Here is an 18381-nt window from a genome sequence, read left to right as displayed (position 1 = left end):
ATGATGATAGAGAAAATTGATGGGAAATGTAGAAGACACCAGTTTAAAAGGGTTGTTATGCCATATTAAGATGTTACCTCATCTTAAGATCAGTAAAAATCTTGGGATATTTAAACAGGAGAAATCATATTGAAATAAATATTTTTAAAGGTCTCTTTAAAGAGAGAATGAATTGATAAAAATTAAGATTTTTAGGGCCCCTTTACTTAATTGAAACAAAAATGTATGCATGTTTATGACAGGTTTTTTTTTTTTGAAGAAAACAATATTATGCTTTGCAGCTTTTCATTTGAAAAAGCCACCTTTCACCTGAAATTTAGTAATGGATATAAAAATCAAATCTAATTGTTGCTGTGCCATGATTAATTATTTGGAATACTCCCACAGAAACTTCTTGGGGCAGTAGCTTGGCTGCATCGACTTTTCCACAATCTAATTCTCACTGGCACAGGTGCAAGAATCACGTTTTGTCAGGGAACAAAAAATGCTGTCCCTCCTTAACATTTGTGATCAATAATCTTTCTAGTTCCCTATTACCAATATATAAGGAGAAATAGATTATTTCCCACTCTCTTTAAATAGTACATGAATCTTTTTTATATGACTGTTAAAAATGATTATTTCAGAGTTCCATTCCCAATATTCTCAACCATTCTCCACCTGGATCACAAGGAAGAGCAGCATGAGGACCGAGAACCAGAGCAAAATGTCCGAGTTCCTCCTCCTGGGGCTCCCCATCCAGCCAGAGCAGCAAGGCATGTCCTACGCCCTGTTCCTGGGCATGTACCTGAACACGGTGCTGGGGAACCTGCTCATCCTCCTGCTCATCAGGCTGGACTCTCGCCTGCACACCCCCATGTACTTCTTCCTCAGCCACCTGACCCTCACTGACAGCTCCTTCTCATCTGTCACTGTCCCAAAGATGCTGGTGAACATGCAGACTAGTCACAAGTCTATCCCTTTTGCAGAGTGCATTTCCCAGATGTATTTTTTCATATTTTTTACTGACCTGGACAGCTTCCTTATTACATCAATGGCATATGACCGATATGTTGCCATATGTCACCCTCTCCACTACACCACCATCATGAGGGAGGAGCTGTGTACCTTGCTGGTGGCTGTATCCTGGATCCTGTCCTGTGCCAGCTCCCTGTCTCATACCCTTCTCCTGAGCCGGCTGTCTTTCTGTGCTGCTAACACCACCCCCCAGTTCTTCTGTGGCCTGGCTGCCCTGCTCAAGCTGGCCTGCTCAGACATCTTCCTCAAGGAGTCGGTCACGTTCACAGTCGGGGTGGCAGTCATCACTCTGCCATTTGTATGTATCCTGGTATCGTATGGCTACATTGGAGCCACGATCCTGAGGGTCCCTTCAACCAAGGGAGTCCGCAAAGCTTTGTCTACATGTGGTTCCCATCTCTCTGCTGTGTGTCTGTACTACGGGGCCACATTTGGACAGTGCCTTTTCCCAACATTCAGCAGTTCCCTTGACAAGGACACCATCGTGGCCATCATGTACACCGTGGTCACACCCATGTTGAACCCCTTTATCTACAGCCTGAGGTACAGGGATGTGAAAGCTGCCCTTGGGAAACTCTTCAGTAGAGCAACATTTTTCTCACAGTAACACTTGACTTTTATCTATTTATTTATTTATTTTTCAGAACTCCATTTTGGTTGATGTGCTGAATTTGATTTCCATTTGAATGTGTTTCAAAACAAATTTATGTCTCTAAGCTCTAAGACAAATGACAGCATGTTGAATGTATCTTGTAAATATTCATTGACCAGAATTTCATTTTTTATACAATGTTCTCCTTTACAACTAGATTTTTAAAATTGTTTTATTTTTTATTAACACAAAATAATTGTACATATTTTGGGGGTACATGTATACAATTGTGTACTGAACAAATAAGATTAATTAGCATTTCCATCTCCTTTTCATTATTTTTTGTTTGGATACTTCAAGTACCTGTCCTCTAGTTCTTCAAAAATCATATAAGAGGTTATTTTGACCTATAGTCCCACATCTTACTATAAAACACTAGAATCTATCTAACTGGAATTCCTCCTATCTGGCTCTTTGGTAGCTTTTTAATAACTTTCCTCCACCTCTTCTCACATTTACCTTTTCTAACCTCTAGTAATTACTATTATACTTTCCAAATGGCTTTCTTATAAAAAGATTTGGATTAGTAAATATGAAATTAATTTTATTACTTATTTCTTCAATTTGGGAGTCATAAATAATACAATAATTCAGAGTTTGGTTATTCCTTATTTGAGATTTTTGGAAAGCCATATATTTTTAACCCACAATCCCAGGCTTTAAAACAACCCAGAATCAAAGAATGTGCTGTATTATTTAACTCATCTCTCCTGTGCAGACTAAGTGGGTTTTATTTTCATCTTTATGGGTGTACTGAAATCAAAGAACAAAAATAACTTGTCACTTAAATAAGAGGAAATATATTACTCTCTGCTCATACTGTTAAATGTCACAGCTCTGAAGAGCGAGGTGTCTGGTGGTCAGTACATCCCCAAGCCTCCCCCGCCCTTTTCCAACACTGTGTCATTGATTTTGTTTAGCTTCCAAACTCAGTCATTAATAAAGAAGTGCTTCATTTTGGCCTCTTTAGAAATATAACCAAATAAGGGTGCAAACTCTCTGAAGGTACCATCATTTTCCTACAAATCTACTATGGATTCAGCCCTGACTAGCCTTCATGGACATCCTGCCTTCCTAAATGAAGAATGAAAGCAAAGCTCCTCAAGCTTTAGGGTACATAAGAATTTTGGAGAACTTTCTAAGTATGGATTCCTATGATCTACGTCCATAAATTCTGATTCAGCAGTTTTGAGGTAGAGCTCAAGAATTTGCATTTCTAACAAACTCCCAGGCTGCCCTGATGCTGCAGAATTGTGAACTAGAATTTGAAGACAACTGGCCTAAGAACTCAACCTTGGAAGTTGTCAGATGCACATTTCATGAATTCTGTTCCAGGTAGAGTGAAGCAAGAGACAGCTTAAATTATTTTAGTTATAGAGGAAGCAGTGGTTCCTGCTGATATTTTTCTATTTAATTCTGGATGCAGTAAAATTTTTAAGCTCTAATATAATAGATAATATTCTAATAAAAAATTTTAAAAATCTAATATTCTTTCCTGAGACATGAGAATTCCTTTTCTCTTTCATACAGAAGATAGACATATCAGATACCATATATCATATCTTGTATTATCACATCAAACTACAATTAAGTGAAAATAAATCCAAAGTTTTGAAAACATACATCATAATGTTCAACATGGTTTTTTTCCATTAAATTTTGAGTAATTTCGATGTGACTTGTGACTTTATTAATGTCACTCAATACTCTGATTTTCCCTGTATCATTAGAACATGTTCACATGTTCTAGAATAACTCTAAAAAACATATTTTCTTATTTTGCACTAACAATTATTTCACACATGATACATGATATAATAAAATATGCATTAGTTATAGAACTTTAGATGATATTGGAAAAGCTGTAACCTCCACCACACCCCCCCCCACACACACACACACAAACACACACACACACACACACACAGGTACTCTTGAGTTCTTGGCAGAACATTGAGTAATTTTGTGCTTCATGATGTCATTCATTTATAAAAGGTGTCCTAGAACTTGACATGTTTCTGGACACAGGACATAAGATAGCATTTGTATAAAATCCAATCCACATTATTATCATTAGATACATCACATTTTTATTTTGGTCTTTACATCACTTCTGTGGGTTGTTTGTTTTGGCACCTGCCTATGCAAAATACAATGTTTTCCCAATTTCACACATAAATATAAGATTAGATAGTATGTAACCAGCAGTCGGAATGATATTGAAGGCTGTAGTGATACCTACAGAGTCTGCTTGGGATGTGAGGATGCAAATCAAAACATTTTGAAGGAGTTGGATGTTTGATATTCAATATAGAATGTAAAAAAATTGCAACAACCCTTTCTGCTCTTGCTCATAAAACTTCATTCCATAATCTTTGGTTTATGCTACAGGTGAGTGAAAACAATTTGACATGGCCACCTCCTTTTCCGGAGTTCAAGTGGAACTTCTATTGTTCAGCCATTTTCACAGTTAAAAAGATTGTTTGTGGCCTTTTCAAACAATCAAGCCACAGATACTGAGGAGCCCAAACAGAGAAGCCCATTACAGTTGATGCTTTTAGAAATATTAAAGTAGCCTCGATTGGGCAACTGACACAATAGATGATTTCAAGACCTTATATAATCTTTAATAACACTGCATAGGGAATCTTTGTGCTAATTCCAGAAGAGACTGATTAAACCTTTTTTACTTTAAGTATATTTTAAAAGTAATGATGCACTTAGAAGTGGAAATATAAATGTGAGTAAAATAATTATAGAATAAAGAATCACGAAATACTATAAAATGAATCCCACTTGCATAAATATAAATGTTTACTAATAAAAATCATTTTAGAAGGTTTAGAAATGAATAATGGATAGGCAAGGTATTTTAACTTTTGCCATCATTTTCATGTCCAGAGTATTTGGATTCACATGATGAAGATGCATTACTTTTACAAACAGACAAGCAAAAGGTACTTTGCATTTGAGAGGGAAATTCCTCTGCACATCCCAAACTATGACCTAAGAGAGGCAATCCAAATCTTGCAGGGAAGGAATTTCCCCATCTCTTGAGCTCAGGGTCTGCATCCTGATGCTCTTCATAAAGACAATGTTTCTTCAAAGTCTGTCCTCAGAAACACTGCCTGAAAAATATCTGGCCCCAAATCTCATAAATGAGCATCTCTGGAGGTGGATCTGAGATCTGCATCTTTAACAAGGTCCCAGTTGATTCTGCTGAATATTAAAGTTTAGAGACCACTGCCCTGGGGCATCTGTCCTAGAGGGAGTAAGAGGAAAACTGAGAAATGAATACATGTTTAATTCAAGTCTCTAATCACAACCTGGTGTCCTGTCCCATTGGGTCCTAACCCTAGTGAATAGAATGAAGTCTTCACATCTCCATTTCTGAAGCTGGTGAAATGAGAGAAGCAAGCTCCAGGCTCATGACTTTTCTCTTTGATGTCCATGCCACGGAAGTTATATGCAAAAATCTGGGTCTACTGGAGACAGCTGAGAAGGCAATACAAATCTCTGGGAGTAGGATAACCTGAGCATAAAGTTCAGAGCAGGACTGGGTATTCATCAGTAGCAGGTGTGTGTGCATGTACAGGTGCCCAGAGACTTCCTATGCTCTCTGTGCTGAAATAATTTTTTTATTCCTACTTTCTAAAGACAAGGATATAGCAACCATCACTAGTCAATGGTGCTCATGCCTCTATCTCCAAGTCTTAGGGAGTGGAGGAATACAGCCAGATGACTATGTAAATTAGCAAGCACACCCCCAAACCAGGCTGGAGGTATTGTGTCATCATTCATGTTTTAGGTTATCAGGATGTATGCTTCTTAATGTATGTAGTGTAACCCAGTTCTCTTTAGTGTTTCTCTCCAAAGTCCCTGATCATTTGTATAGCAGTCCTACTTTTATTGTATGTATGTTTGAAGTTATTTCTGGCTATAGAGCTTTGATTTCTTTTTTAGCAAAGCACTCATAATGCAGCTCCCTGTTAGAATCACCCTAATGATTTCTTACCTATGACCCTTAGTGTAGTCTCAGACCTTCATTAAAGACATCAAACCCTGCTCCTTGGAAAGATCTACTACAATGTATTGTGTATTTCAAAATAGCTAAAATAGAGGATTTTGAATATTTCCACATAGTTACTTTTTTCTCCTGGTTTTCATTAAAGACACTGAGTGTCTTCCCTAGAGATCTTTATACTCTTTATTTAATAGAAGCTATGTCACCTCATCTAGAACAGCTCCTATGAGAGATTTGTTTTACAGACACCATTTTACTTAATTCTTACAGTAAAAGGCAGGGATTATTATTCCAGTTTTACAGAGGAAAAACTGAAGTTCCAAGAGATGCAACATTTGAATCCCTTCTGTCTGGCTTAAAAACTTGGGCTTTGCCTTCTACAGCACACACCCTCACTATCAAGAAAATATCCATTATTAGCAAGCAGCTGTTAAGGTATTGAGAAGGTTGAGTGTGGTGCAGTGAGAATCTCTACATGGTCTTTACTTAAAGCTAATACAGAACTACAACAACACCAAAGCATGGCTTAATTAGATCCAGGAGCTTTTATTAAAATCCTAAATCTCATAAACTAGATAGAATTACAGCTTTGGGAAGGAGTCATCATTTCATCATTTTATAGCATGAGGGAAACCAGAAGAGAATGGAGAAAGAGGGGGAAGTCCAGAATACTGGATATCTGAGTTATCGTTCTGTTAATATTCAGAATATTCTCAGGACCTAAGCTCAGTGTCTTACTTCTAACTTAAAGATGAGAAAAATGGGGTTTTGCTGCTTGCCCAGAACTCAACAAATATGAAGTGATGCTGCCTGAATTTGGAGCTATTCCTAATTGTAATGCTTTTCTCAACACACCATGCAACCCTCAGGCAGGAAGCTCTTATCTTAAAGTCACAGTTCCAAGGAGAGCCAGAATATTTAAGCGATCAGGGACAGACTGAGAACTGGGCCAGGTGTCATTATTTTCAGAACTGTCACATCTGATAAGTTAGTTGTTTTCAGTAAGTTTAAAAAGGAGATGATACATCCGTATGGGATAGGAGCATGTTCAAATCACCAACTTGGAGAAGCAAAGATTTTTTGCCTACCATTAACCTATATAAAATTTCTAAATTTTCCTCTAGTTAAGAGCTAGTATAATATAACTGTAATATCTTGTATTGACTTTCTGTCTATAGGCATCTCTAGTAGGCATTTAACTGATCTGAGGCTTAAAGGGAACTTTTTCCCACTTGTCTTACAGGATTTAATAACTTAGTTTTTAGAGTATTTTAATGGGTAGATAGTAGTTGATGGGGAAGACTGCAAATACATTTTTAAGACACTTGACACTGATGAGTTGGGGGCCCTAAATATAACTAGATCTTGAACAGGGCCTATTAGCAAGTTCTAAAGATCAAGATTCTAGGAGCCCAGTGAGGAAGCTAAAAAAGGGAAAAGGATACATGAGTGGCCCTTTTCTTTATCCTCAGTTGAGGAAAACTCTATTATGAATTGTGTTTTCATGGTGCCATGAGAACTCATTGACTCAGAAGGTTATAGAAAATTATCTAAAAGATCCTGACAAATTTATTACTTATAATAAATATGGAACTGCCAATAATGTTTTCTCTTTTTATAGCAGTGACCTTTTAACCAATGGATATTTTTTTCTCATCAATTTTATATATATTGGGAACTTTGGTGCTTAATTTTTGACCCAGTTTTCTTTAGGCATATACTATTGAAACTTCTGCCCCAGACTTTGACTATTGATGGATTTTGAAGTCATATTTCAAAAGTTTGATACATCGCAACTTGAAGGCACGAGAAAGGCTAATGATTATTTGTTAAAGTATAGAAACAGAATAGATGTTGGGACCATTTTAACGTAATATTTCTCCTCTAAGACCATGGAGGTTTTTCTTCACTGATAGACACAGCTGCAAATTACGCTTTGGTCAAAATTGCCTCTTCCCTGGATGGTGAGTAATGCCATAACAAACTCTCTTCTCTGTTGACAAATTCTATTTTAGAAGATTTTTTAATAGGGACATGGCAATGAAGATGGATACTGGTATACAGTAATCATCATTTGAATGGCTCTTGTTTTATCCTGCCTGCTCTACTTTCTTCAACAGCCCTCCCGTCCCAGTAGAGAGAAGAGCAGAATGAGGACGGAGAACCAAAGCAGTGTGTCCGAGTTCCTCCTCCTGGGGCTCCCCATCCAGCCAGAGCAGCAAGGCATGTACTACGCCCTGTTCCTGGGCATGTACCTGACCACGGTGCTGGGGAACCTGCTCATCCTCCTGCTCATCAGGCTGGACTCTCGCCTGCACACCCCCATGTACTTCTTCCTCAGCCACTTGGCCCTCACTGACATCTCTTTCTCATCTGTCACGGCTCCAAAGATGCTAATAAGCATGCAATCTCAGGATCAGTCCATCCCTTATGCAGGATGTATAGCACAGATGTATTTTTTCATATTTTTCACTGATCTGGACAATTTCCTTCTCACTTCAATGGCATATGATAGGTACGTGGCCATCTGTCACCCCCTGCACTATGCTATCATCATGAGAAAGGAGCTATGTACCTTGCTAGTAGCGGTGTCTTGGATCCTGTCCTGTGCCAGCGCCCTGTCTCACACCCTCCTCCTGGCCAAGCTGTCCTTTTGTGATGGCGACACCATCCCCCATTTCTTCTGTGACCTTGCTGCCTTACTCAAACTCTCATGCTCCGACACCTCCCTCAATGAACTGGTCATTTTCACCCTGGGAGTGGCAGTCATCACTCTACCGCTCATGTGCATCCTGATCTCTTATGGCCGCATTGGGGCCACCATTCTCAAAGTTCCATCTAGCAAAGGGATCTGCAAAGCCTTGTCCACCTGTGGCTCCCACCTTTCTGTGGTGTCTCTATATTATGGCACAATTATCGGAGTTTATTTCTTCCCCTCATCTGGCACCTACAGTAACAAGGACATAGTTGCTTCTATTATGTACACAGTGGTCACCCCACTGTTGAACCCCTTCATTTATAGCCTTAGGAACAGAGACATGAAGAGGGCTGTGGAGAAACTCTTAAATAAGACAACAGTCTTGTCTCAATGACATTGCTTATATATTCATGTATTTCTAAATGCTAGATTCCTAATCTTGGGCTCAGCATAAAATAAGTGCTCAATAAATATTTAGTTACTTGAATTGTATTTTGTTATCCTTATTCTCTCTTTTCCTTGCAACAATTTAGTATCTACTATGAATTCTGAGTTAATATTATTGGAGATTTCTCTTGCCCACTAGAAATTATTTAGTGGTACTTAAATTTCTTCTCTTATATCCTGGGTATATTCTTATGAATGGTTGGGTGATGTTGAATAAAGAGATCCCTTGGCATAGAATTTCTAAATTATGTCTTTTCCTTCCTCCATCTTCCTTTCAGTGTTCTTAAATTTTTTGGTGGTGATGGTAATGATTGTTGTGGATCAGGAGAAGAAACTATATAGTACCCTTTATGGTACCAAGAAACCCTCTTCCTTTGGATCAGCTGCTACATTCAAGGACACAAGTCCTTGAACACTGACCACCCTTTTAGACTATAGTAACCTTCATTCAACAATTTGCTTTCTCCTAAGCAGCTGTCTGAATCTTCCTGACTGCATGTGGGAATTTTAATGAAGAATTGGCTCAACCCAGGTAGGTGATGAGAAAGACAGAGCATCCACAGTCAGGAGCCTTCTGTCGCCCCACTGAACTTGGTCTTCTCATTCATTCTCTTCATTATCTATCTCCCTGAAAGTCATTTATACTCAACTTAGTGACTCTAGGTTTGTACTGCACAGCTGAGTAATCGTATATCTTTGTCTTCTATATCGTATCTTCTTCAGCATCCAGTGAAGGGCCCCATAGGTCTCTATCTTGGGGCCTATAATTGAGGATAAACAGAATTTCCAGTGCTTCTGAGACTCAGCACCATGTAGCTGCAAGCAAGGAAAAATAGATCTCAATCGCAAGCCTTATGTACCAGAGTGGGGGCTGTGTGGCCTCAGGCCATTCACCTAACCCATCTGACCTTCAATTGCTTCTCTAGTATAGATGGAAAAACTATAAAATACCTAACACATTTTTATTTTAAATGAATTCAATAGTAAATCTGGCTTAACACTACAACTAAGAAAAATGAATGTTAGTTTTTCCTACCTAACAGAGATGAGTTTTGGAGCAGAACTTATACAGATATTGCTGAATTGTAATTATAGGCAACATGACATGTTTGCTATATTTCCAATTCAAAGGCAATCAGCTGTCCTGGGAGACAGCAATACAGCTGCTGTGGCTTGAGCTGGAGCTGGATGGCTAACAGAATGTGAGGGAGTCGATGGGTGTGTGGATGAGGGAAGACAGATGGGAAGAATGCCATACTGTCCATGTGTCCAGAGTTAAAACCTGAGCAGGGATGGAACCTTTCTTGCAGGTCTACAGGAAGCCTGCCTTAGCTAGCCTGGACACAATCGTGAACCTGCTGCGGACGCCTCCCCATGTTGGTGGTGTCGTCTGCAGGACTGAGTACTCAGTCAGTTCCCCAGCCTACTCCAGCTCCGTCCCTGAGATCCCTGAAGTTCTGCCTAGGTCTGACAGGACCACTTTCCAAAGAGGTCAACACCTGTCATTCATACTCATGGGCTGGTGACACTCTTGAGTGACTTCCTCTAAAGAAATAGCCAGCCCACCTGCCTATTGGAAAGGGTTTATGACCACCTTCTCTGCTAGTCCACCTGTCCCCTAGATTGGTTTTCTTATTTGTGGACAGACCAAACCACACTGGCAAGTGTCATACTGATGTGGATAGAATTTCTGGAAATCACATTGGAAGTATACAATATACCTGGCACTTTTCTCTTCAGCCATGCCAGGGCCAAGTTTCATGACCTTCCCTAATGAAGCATCTCACTGGGTTTAGAACAAAGTTTGTGGCATTTTTGAAAATCATGAATGTATAATGTGGTCACAGGTTAACAAATACAACTGGAAGTTGTTCAGATTGATATTTCAAAGGACTAGTTTATATCTTTCTCAAGAGTTAATATTTATTCTTTCAAAATGTGTGACAAAAGAACAAGATTTCTCAGAGGAGAGGAATCATAACATCCTAGAAGCAAAAGCATTTGCATTTCAGCTTCACTGTAGTGCATGTGTGTGTGTGTGGGCGCGCGTGTGTGTGATTGCAACTCTGACATGAAGATTAAAGAGTAAGCAAAAAGTGTCCTATTTTGCCATACGTGAAAAGTAGAAGATCTAATAAAGAATTAAATTCACTTTTTGATAAAATATTAAAAGCCATGAATTTCGCATTGATTATTATCTATGAATCTAAGATGATTTTTCATGCTTTTATTCATACATTATGGTTATACATAATAGGGGGGTTCACTTTGACACATTCATATTCCTCCCTCCCCTGATTCCTTTCCACTACTATTGAGGGAAAAGATATAAATTAAATCAAGAGCAATCTCATAAACCCATGAGATTAAATTTATTCATCACTAAGCATAAAAAGTTAGAGTTAATATCAGAAAAATAGTGAGACTTTCCTTCCATTCAGCAGCCATTTAGCAAATTATCTGCTCCATGCTAGGCCGTGCACCTATCCCTGCAGGAAAAAGATGTGACCTCTAACTAAAGAAGCTCACATTCTAGTAGTATAGAGACAGGTGGGCTAAAAAATATGTAAGAGTACAAAATGCTTTAATATAATCATACAATGAATAATTGAGATTAGTATGCCTGATTACTATATATTAGCACTATATTAAAATTTTACTATATTATCTCTTTTAATCCTTAGAATAACCCTATAAAGCACACATTGTTATTATCTGTATTTTACAGTTGAGAAAATTGGTAGAGACAATGACGCAATTATATGATAGTCACATAAGGAAAGATATAGTTAATGTTCACTGGATATTAGCAAAGATAGTTACCAGAGAAATAATTCTTCAATTGAAAGTTGAAGGATGTTAAAGATTGATTCATAGAGGGCAAATTAAAGTCTAGACAGAGGGTACAGAGTGACCCAGAATATTAAAATAGCACAATAACTTCAGGAAAATGTTTAAGGGGAAAAAAAGGTGTTCCCATGCATATGTGTGTGTGTCAAGGGAACATTAAAAGCTAAATCTAGACAAGCAGTTAAGGACTACTTTGTGAATGGGTTAGGATGCCCTCTTTAGGGATTTAGATACTACCCTGCAAGTGATAGAGTATCATTGACTTGGAATAGGGTCGAGTAGGGAAAACTGTGGAATGTTGTATTTGTACTGGGAAAAGATTCCTGAAGTAATCGATGTGTAAGATGGTTTGTCAATGGCTTGGGGAGCCTAGAGACAGGGAGCTCAATTGGAAAGTTGTTGAACATCCAGGTAATAGGTGTTGTATGCCTGAATGATGATCATGGCTTGAGGACAGAGAAGAGATTATCTTGAAGATATGCTAAACAGGTCTTGGTATGTGATGGGAAGCAGGTGGTAGAACTAAAAATTGGTTTTGGTTTCTGGCTCTGTGAATGATATTTAAGAATAAAGTCAAAGGCTAGGCACTTTGGATAATTTTTTTGAGACTGTGTCCCACTATGGTCTTGAACTCATGAACTCAAGCAATCCTCCAGACTCTGTGTTCCAAGTAGCTTAGACTAAAGGGATGCACCAGCACATCTGGTGCACCTTGAATAATTTTGATTACATTTAGCAATCTTAAGGAAGCGAAGGAACATATTTCAAACCATCTGTTGTTGTTGTTTTTTTTTTCAAAACAGCTTCTAAGCAAGAGGAAACCAAATACCCTATGTATTCAAGAGACAACAGAAGCTCTCCATCATCCACCTCTCATCCCAGCTAAAGTCACATCCTGCTCACATTACACTACCAAAGTGCAAAGATTTATAACTCATCTATACTTCAGTGTGAATTATTTAAATGCTAACAACACATTCCCATTGCTTGAAACAGGAGATCATAAAGAAATAGAAGTTTGAGTTTAGGGATCAGAAGTGAGTGCAATGGGATGTATCCAAGGGAGGACCTTTGAATACAGTTGGGTGGAATCTAAGAACACTGGACTGAGGAACAGTGATAGGCAATAGTATCTGTTGATGGGTCTTTATATGCTCTGAGCTGAACTAACTTCTCACTGCCACACAATTATTTTGGTATAACCAAACTGGACACCCAGTCTCATATCTCTCAGTTTCCCTGGGACTTGAGGGAAAGAACTTAAATCCACCCCAACATGAAGTTCAGACATGTACTGCACTATGAATGGACTGAGAATCCCTGGGGATCAGAATGAAGAAACCACAGGGCCACCTAGAGAAACCACCAGGAGAAGGAAGATGCAGCTGACTGGGGCAGTCTGAGAAGCAGGTGCAGGATAGCCGAGGGGACCTGGGGTGTGATACTGTATCTGATACTCGCACATCTCAGTCTGCCTCAAGTTCACTAGTCATGTCATCAGGAGCCTTAGAAATCTGCCAGCAAACCCACTCCTGAAAAAATACGATCATGAGAAGTGAGAAGTATTTTATTGCTATTCCAAAAGACAGAAGAAAGCTGGGTGGCTTTCTTGGTGGCTCAGAGACTGTCAGTGGCCTGTGGTCAGCAGAGCGAAAGATGTCAACAAAATGGAAGGAGATAAGGGCAGAAGGACTCCAGGGCTTCTGCTTATACGAGAATGGCCTCCTCAGCCCGTTCACAGACCCCTATAATGAGTGGAATCTTAGGAGCTAAGATGGAGCACGCTGCTCTACGTGATTCACAATTGTACTCAACTGCTGCTGAAGCTGGGGTGGTTTGATTCTGTGAAGGATTTCAGTAATTATTCATTGACAAAGTATAGGGATCATGAAACATTCTAAGAGGGGTCAGTTCTGAGAAATAAACTTCTGCAGGGAGGAATGTTTAGGTGGAGAGTGGATACTTGGTCACACCAGAAGTAAGGGATCAAAACTATATGAGACTCATTTTTTTTTAGTGTTTTTAATATTTCTTGGGTTCTTGGAGACAAAAGAAACCTCACATGCCTGTGAACATCATTTTTTTCTTTCTTTACAACTAATTTAAGCCTCTTTTTTTTTTTTACAGCTGAAGGCAAATATGCCATCAAATAAGGAAAGAGGGTTTCAGTATTCTCACCCCTTGGTCCCATCCTACCCAAGAAGGATGCTGACATTGGACCTTTTGGACCAGCAGAGGGAAGGAGCAGCACAGGGAGCTCTAACACCATTCCTGGTGAAATCTTGGGGAATCAGAGGAATTCCGGCAACCCGCAGAGCCATCTAAACATAGACTTTCTTTGATAGGCAATTCTCAACCTATTCCGTGTTACCTGGAATGTAAACTCCATATTTTATTTCTTTCTCTTAACCTCCACTTAGACCTATAACAAAATAGGTGTTCCTAAAATTTTAATGATGGATGAATGAGTAATCTTGAATGAAAGAGTCATGAAAACAGAGGCTTTGTCTTGTTCCGTGATATATCCAGAGCACTTAACAGGTTTTTGCTTTGTTTGTTTCATTTTGTTTTTCTTTTTTTTTAATGTCTGGGTTCGGGGGAGGATGAAGAGTGAGAACAACATCATCAATAATAATAATAATAATAATAATTATAACAACAACAACAACTATCATTTGTTGAAACCTACTCTTTGCCACTGTACCACATGCATTTCATAGCTCATCTCAATCAATCTTCCATGTTACCTTATTAGACAGAAACTGCCATCAAATAACCATGTTCTCACCGTTGGTCCCATCCTACCCAAGAAGTATGCTGGCATTGGATGAGATGAGAAAATTAAAGCTCAGAGGAATAAGTAAGTAACGGAAAGATGGTCTAATGGCCAGTGTGTGGCAGACTCCCCAACTGAAGTCCGCTGTGTGATTCCAAGTCTATATATTTTCATTAAACATTGCTATTGCTATATATAAAAAGAAAAGCTCCTGTGACCGAGGAGCCTCTTCAGGGCTCCCTTCATGTCCTTGTTCCTGAGGCTGTAGATGAAAGGGTTCAGCATGGGAGTCACTACCGTGTACACTGCAGCCGCTGCAATGCTCGTCTCTTCAGAGGCCACAGAGGGAGGGCACAGGTAGGCACTGAAAAGGGTCCCGTAGAAGACACAGACAACACAGAGATGGGAACCGCAGGTGGAGAAGGCCTTGCCCCCTCCACCAGGAGTCCGGACCCTCAGGATGGCAGGCACAATGTGGATGTAGGAGATGACAATGCACAGGAAGGGGACCACGAGGACAGTGCCTCCTAAGACAAAAACCGTCAACTCATTGACACGGGTGCTGGAACACGACAGCTTCAGGACGGGAGTTATGTCACAGAAAAAGTGAGCAATTTCCCCCACAACACAGAAGGACAGCCGGGCCATGAGGAGGGTGTGAGTGAGGGCAACCAGGTTAGTGAGGAGCCAGCACAAGGCGAGCAGCAGGACGCAGGCCCGGGGGCTCACTACTGTGGAGTAGTGGAGCGGGCGGCAAATGGCCACGTACCGGTCATATGCCATTACAGCCAGCAAGAAGCTGTCCAGGTCACCAAACATCAGAAAGAAGTACATTTGTGTGAGGCAACCAGTATAGGAGATGGTAGGATGCCGGGTCTGAACGTTCACCAGCATCTTGGTGACTGTGCAGGATGTTAAACCCACGTCCACCAAGGACAGGTTGGCCAAAAAGAAGTACATGGGGGTGTGGAGGTGTGGGTCAGAGGCAATGGCCAGGATGATGAGCACATTCCCAGTCAAGGTGACAAGATACATACACAGGAAAATTCCATAGAGTAAGTGCTGCTGCTCTGGCAAATCAGATATTCCCCGGAGGAAAAATTCAGAGACGCTGGATTGGTTCTCCATGACGGTAGTATCTGGAGGCTAGAGAAGACGGAATGCTAGATTTACCATTAAACTGCTTGTGCTGACTCTCAGATCTTCCAACTCCCAAATGCAGACACAGACCACCAGAGGGACAGAGGGCAAAGGCACTCATGGCCTGGTCATCTTTAAAAAGCAGCATGACCTGTTAGGTATTAAAAGCTTAGCATGTGCCCTACCCACCACCCTCCAATAACCTTATCACCTTCAGAAACCAGGCACATCGTTAGGGCCAGGGTGCTCTCGCCATGACTCTGAGGACAAGCAACCTCAAGGATAAAAACTGTTGAGAAGACCTCGACGTGGCAAATTCCTAGGGCCCACAGCTTGTCACCTGCCAAGATTTGTGCTCTCTTCCATTTCCCACCTGCGTGTTCTCAGCTCAGCCCTGTCATGGGGGAGGCAGAGATGTTGACGCAGGATGTCACACTGATACGAACAGCTAACTCTTGACTCCAGGATGCCGGACTGACCACACCTTCCTTGAGTTAGAGAGCCCTCGTAGAAAAAGAAAACACACCTTTAAAATGGACAGAAAGCTGGGAAACAATCCTTAACCCACCTCTTTCACATGAACAAAACCAACTCTCCTTCTGAGTGAAGCCCTCGCAAACAAGCCTCACCTGTATGTTCTTGCACCTGACTTGATTTTATTTCTACTGTCACCAAGTCCAAGTCCCCACGTCCAGCATAAAATCTTCCTTTAAATTCCTTGTTACCCCAAACCTCACATTACCTTCAATCTGACCCTACTTTTTTCTCTCGTTTCTAGGAATCTCATTTTTTCTTTCCTCTCTGTTTTCCTCAATTCAAACTTTTATGGAGAGAGTACCCTTCCAACATGGCCTGAGGCAAGTTCATCCCTGATATTACCATGCCTTAGAGGAATTCTGCAGCTCTATAACAGTTCCTATGTTGCAAAAGGATATTAACATGAATAGACTGAAGTGAAATAAATCTTAAATTATTTGGCGGAGATGGTCCCAAGACACACAAAATATTCTTCTTTTTAAAAATTCTCTAAGGGGGTTGGGGTTGTAGCTCAGTCATTAAATACTTGCCTAGCATGTGTGAGGGACTGGGTTCGAGTCTCAGCACCACATATAAATAAATAAAGGTCCATCAATAACTAATAAAAATATTTTTTTAAAAATTCTCACAAGGGAGGTGGGTAGGACCTGAAGAAGTACTGGGGAATGAAATCTACCAAATCTACCAAATTATGCTATCTCCATGTATGACTCTACCATAATGATTCAAATATATGTATATATATGCATAATATATATGTAATACATATAAGTATAATGCACTAGTATATTAACTTTTTGTTGCAGTAACCCAAATACTTGATGAGAACAACTTAGAGGAGTAAAGGTTTATCTTGGGCTCAAAGTTTCAGGTTTAATCATTTTACCTCTGAGCATTCCTACATTAACATATGAGCTTTTCAGAGGACACCTCATATCCAAGCCATAGCAATCTGCCCCTGGCCCCCAAAAGCTCATGTTCATCTGACAATTCAAAGTGAGTTTAGTTCATCTCCCAGAGTTCCCGTAGTCAACATTTTCAGAATTGCTCAAAATTCCAAGCCCAAAGTCTCCTCTGAGACTCAAAGCCAACTCTTAGTTGTGAGCTCCTGTAAAGATCAAAAACAGGTTATATACATCCAATAAATAATGACACAGAGTAAACATTACCATTCCAAAGGGAGGAATAGGGGCATAGAATGGAGGAATGGGACCAAAAATGGATGGAACCCAGCTGGATGAAGAAGCCCCATAACTCCATGTCTGGCATCCAGAGCACACAGCAGCATGATGTGATCCCAAAGGACTAGGGCTGATCCACCCCTATGGACTTGCCAGCTGCAGCCCACGTGGCCTCTCTCACCCACAGCTCTGTCCACAGCCATCAACTTCCCTTGGCAGCTGTTCCATATTCTTGGACTCTCTCGATTCCGGGGATCTCCACTGCAGTTTCAGCTTCATCTTCAGAGATTCATGCATTACCCTCTGAGTGACTTCCTGCAGGGGTTTCAAGCCTGCAACATGTGCCCTGACCTCCCAAGCCTTCCTTTGAAATCTCAGTGGAAGCCTCCATGACCCTGTAACTTCAGCATCCTGCATTACTGCAGCAACACATGAATGATAGCAAGATCTGCTGCAGTGACCTCTGAGTGCCTGGGAAGCTTAACATAGTGAAACAAATCCCGGGGAAATGACTTCCTAGGTGCACCCTGTGCAAGCAGGGTGCCCCCTTGGTCTCTTAAAGCAGTTTTCCCTTTTATACCCATGAGTCTGCCATGGGTATGTCTTGCATCTTTGCTATTATTTCTCTGTAAGTACTTATTTTTAGTGGCTTGGCCCTAAGTTTTTAGGTACTTCTTTTTCTGAGAAAACTACAAATTTTAAACTTTTTAACCTCTTCTTTCTGCTCCCAATTCTCTCAGTAAACCTGGATAAAAGCAGTCAGCAATACCCAGGCCACCACTTGAATGCTGTACTGCCTTGAAATTTCCTCCACTTTATTTAGTTCATCACTTTTGAATTCAGCCTCACACAAAGTCTCAGGACATAGAAAGAAGTGTAGCTAAGGTTTTGCCAGAATGTAATATGTGCAGCCTCCAGACTAATTCCCCATTGAGTCCTCATTCCCCTCAGAAATCTCATGAGCACAGTCTTCACTGTCCACATTTTTATAAGAATTCAGGCTTTCTGAGCTCCCACCACCATTACCCATTAAGCTCAGCTTATGACATTCCAAGTCTT

At 40.3% G+C, this 18381-nt stretch overlaps 3 protein-coding genes across 3 annotated transcripts; 2 read left to right on the top strand and 1 right to left on the bottom strand.

Moving 5' to 3' along the window:
* Positions 1-682: 682 nt before the first annotated feature.
* Positions 683-1624, top strand: LOC143390718 (olfactory receptor 1J2-like). Its single transcript, XM_076843130.2, has one exon. The coding sequence runs from the start codon at positions 683-685 to the stop codon at positions 1622-1624; it is 942 nt and encodes a 313-aa protein (XP_076699245.2).
* Positions 1625-7843: 6219 nt separating this feature from the next.
* On the top strand, positions 7844-8785 carry LOC143390717 (olfactory receptor 1J4-like). Its single transcript, XM_076843129.2, has one exon. It carries the CDS (start codon positions 7844-7846, stop codon positions 8783-8785), a length of 942 nt encoding a protein of 313 aa, XP_076699244.2.
* A 5868-nt stretch (positions 8786-14653) lies between these two features.
* On the bottom strand, positions 14654-15592 carry Or1n1 (olfactory receptor family 1 subfamily N member 1). Its single transcript, XM_076843128.2, has one exon. The coding sequence runs from the start codon at positions 15590-15592 to the stop codon at positions 14654-14656; it is 939 nt and encodes a 312-aa protein (XP_076699243.2).
* Between the last annotated feature and the right edge of the window lie 2789 nt (positions 15593-18381).

Source organism: Callospermophilus lateralis, chromosome 2, assembly GCF_048772815.1.
Source record: "Callospermophilus lateralis isolate mCalLat2 chromosome 2, mCalLat2.hap1, whole genome shotgun sequence".
Classification (NCBI taxonomy): domain Eukaryota; kingdom Metazoa; phylum Chordata; class Mammalia; order Rodentia; family Sciuridae; genus Callospermophilus; species Callospermophilus lateralis.
The sequence above is the reverse complement of the archived record's forward strand: the minus strand, read 5'-3'. Positions and strand labels throughout refer to the sequence as shown.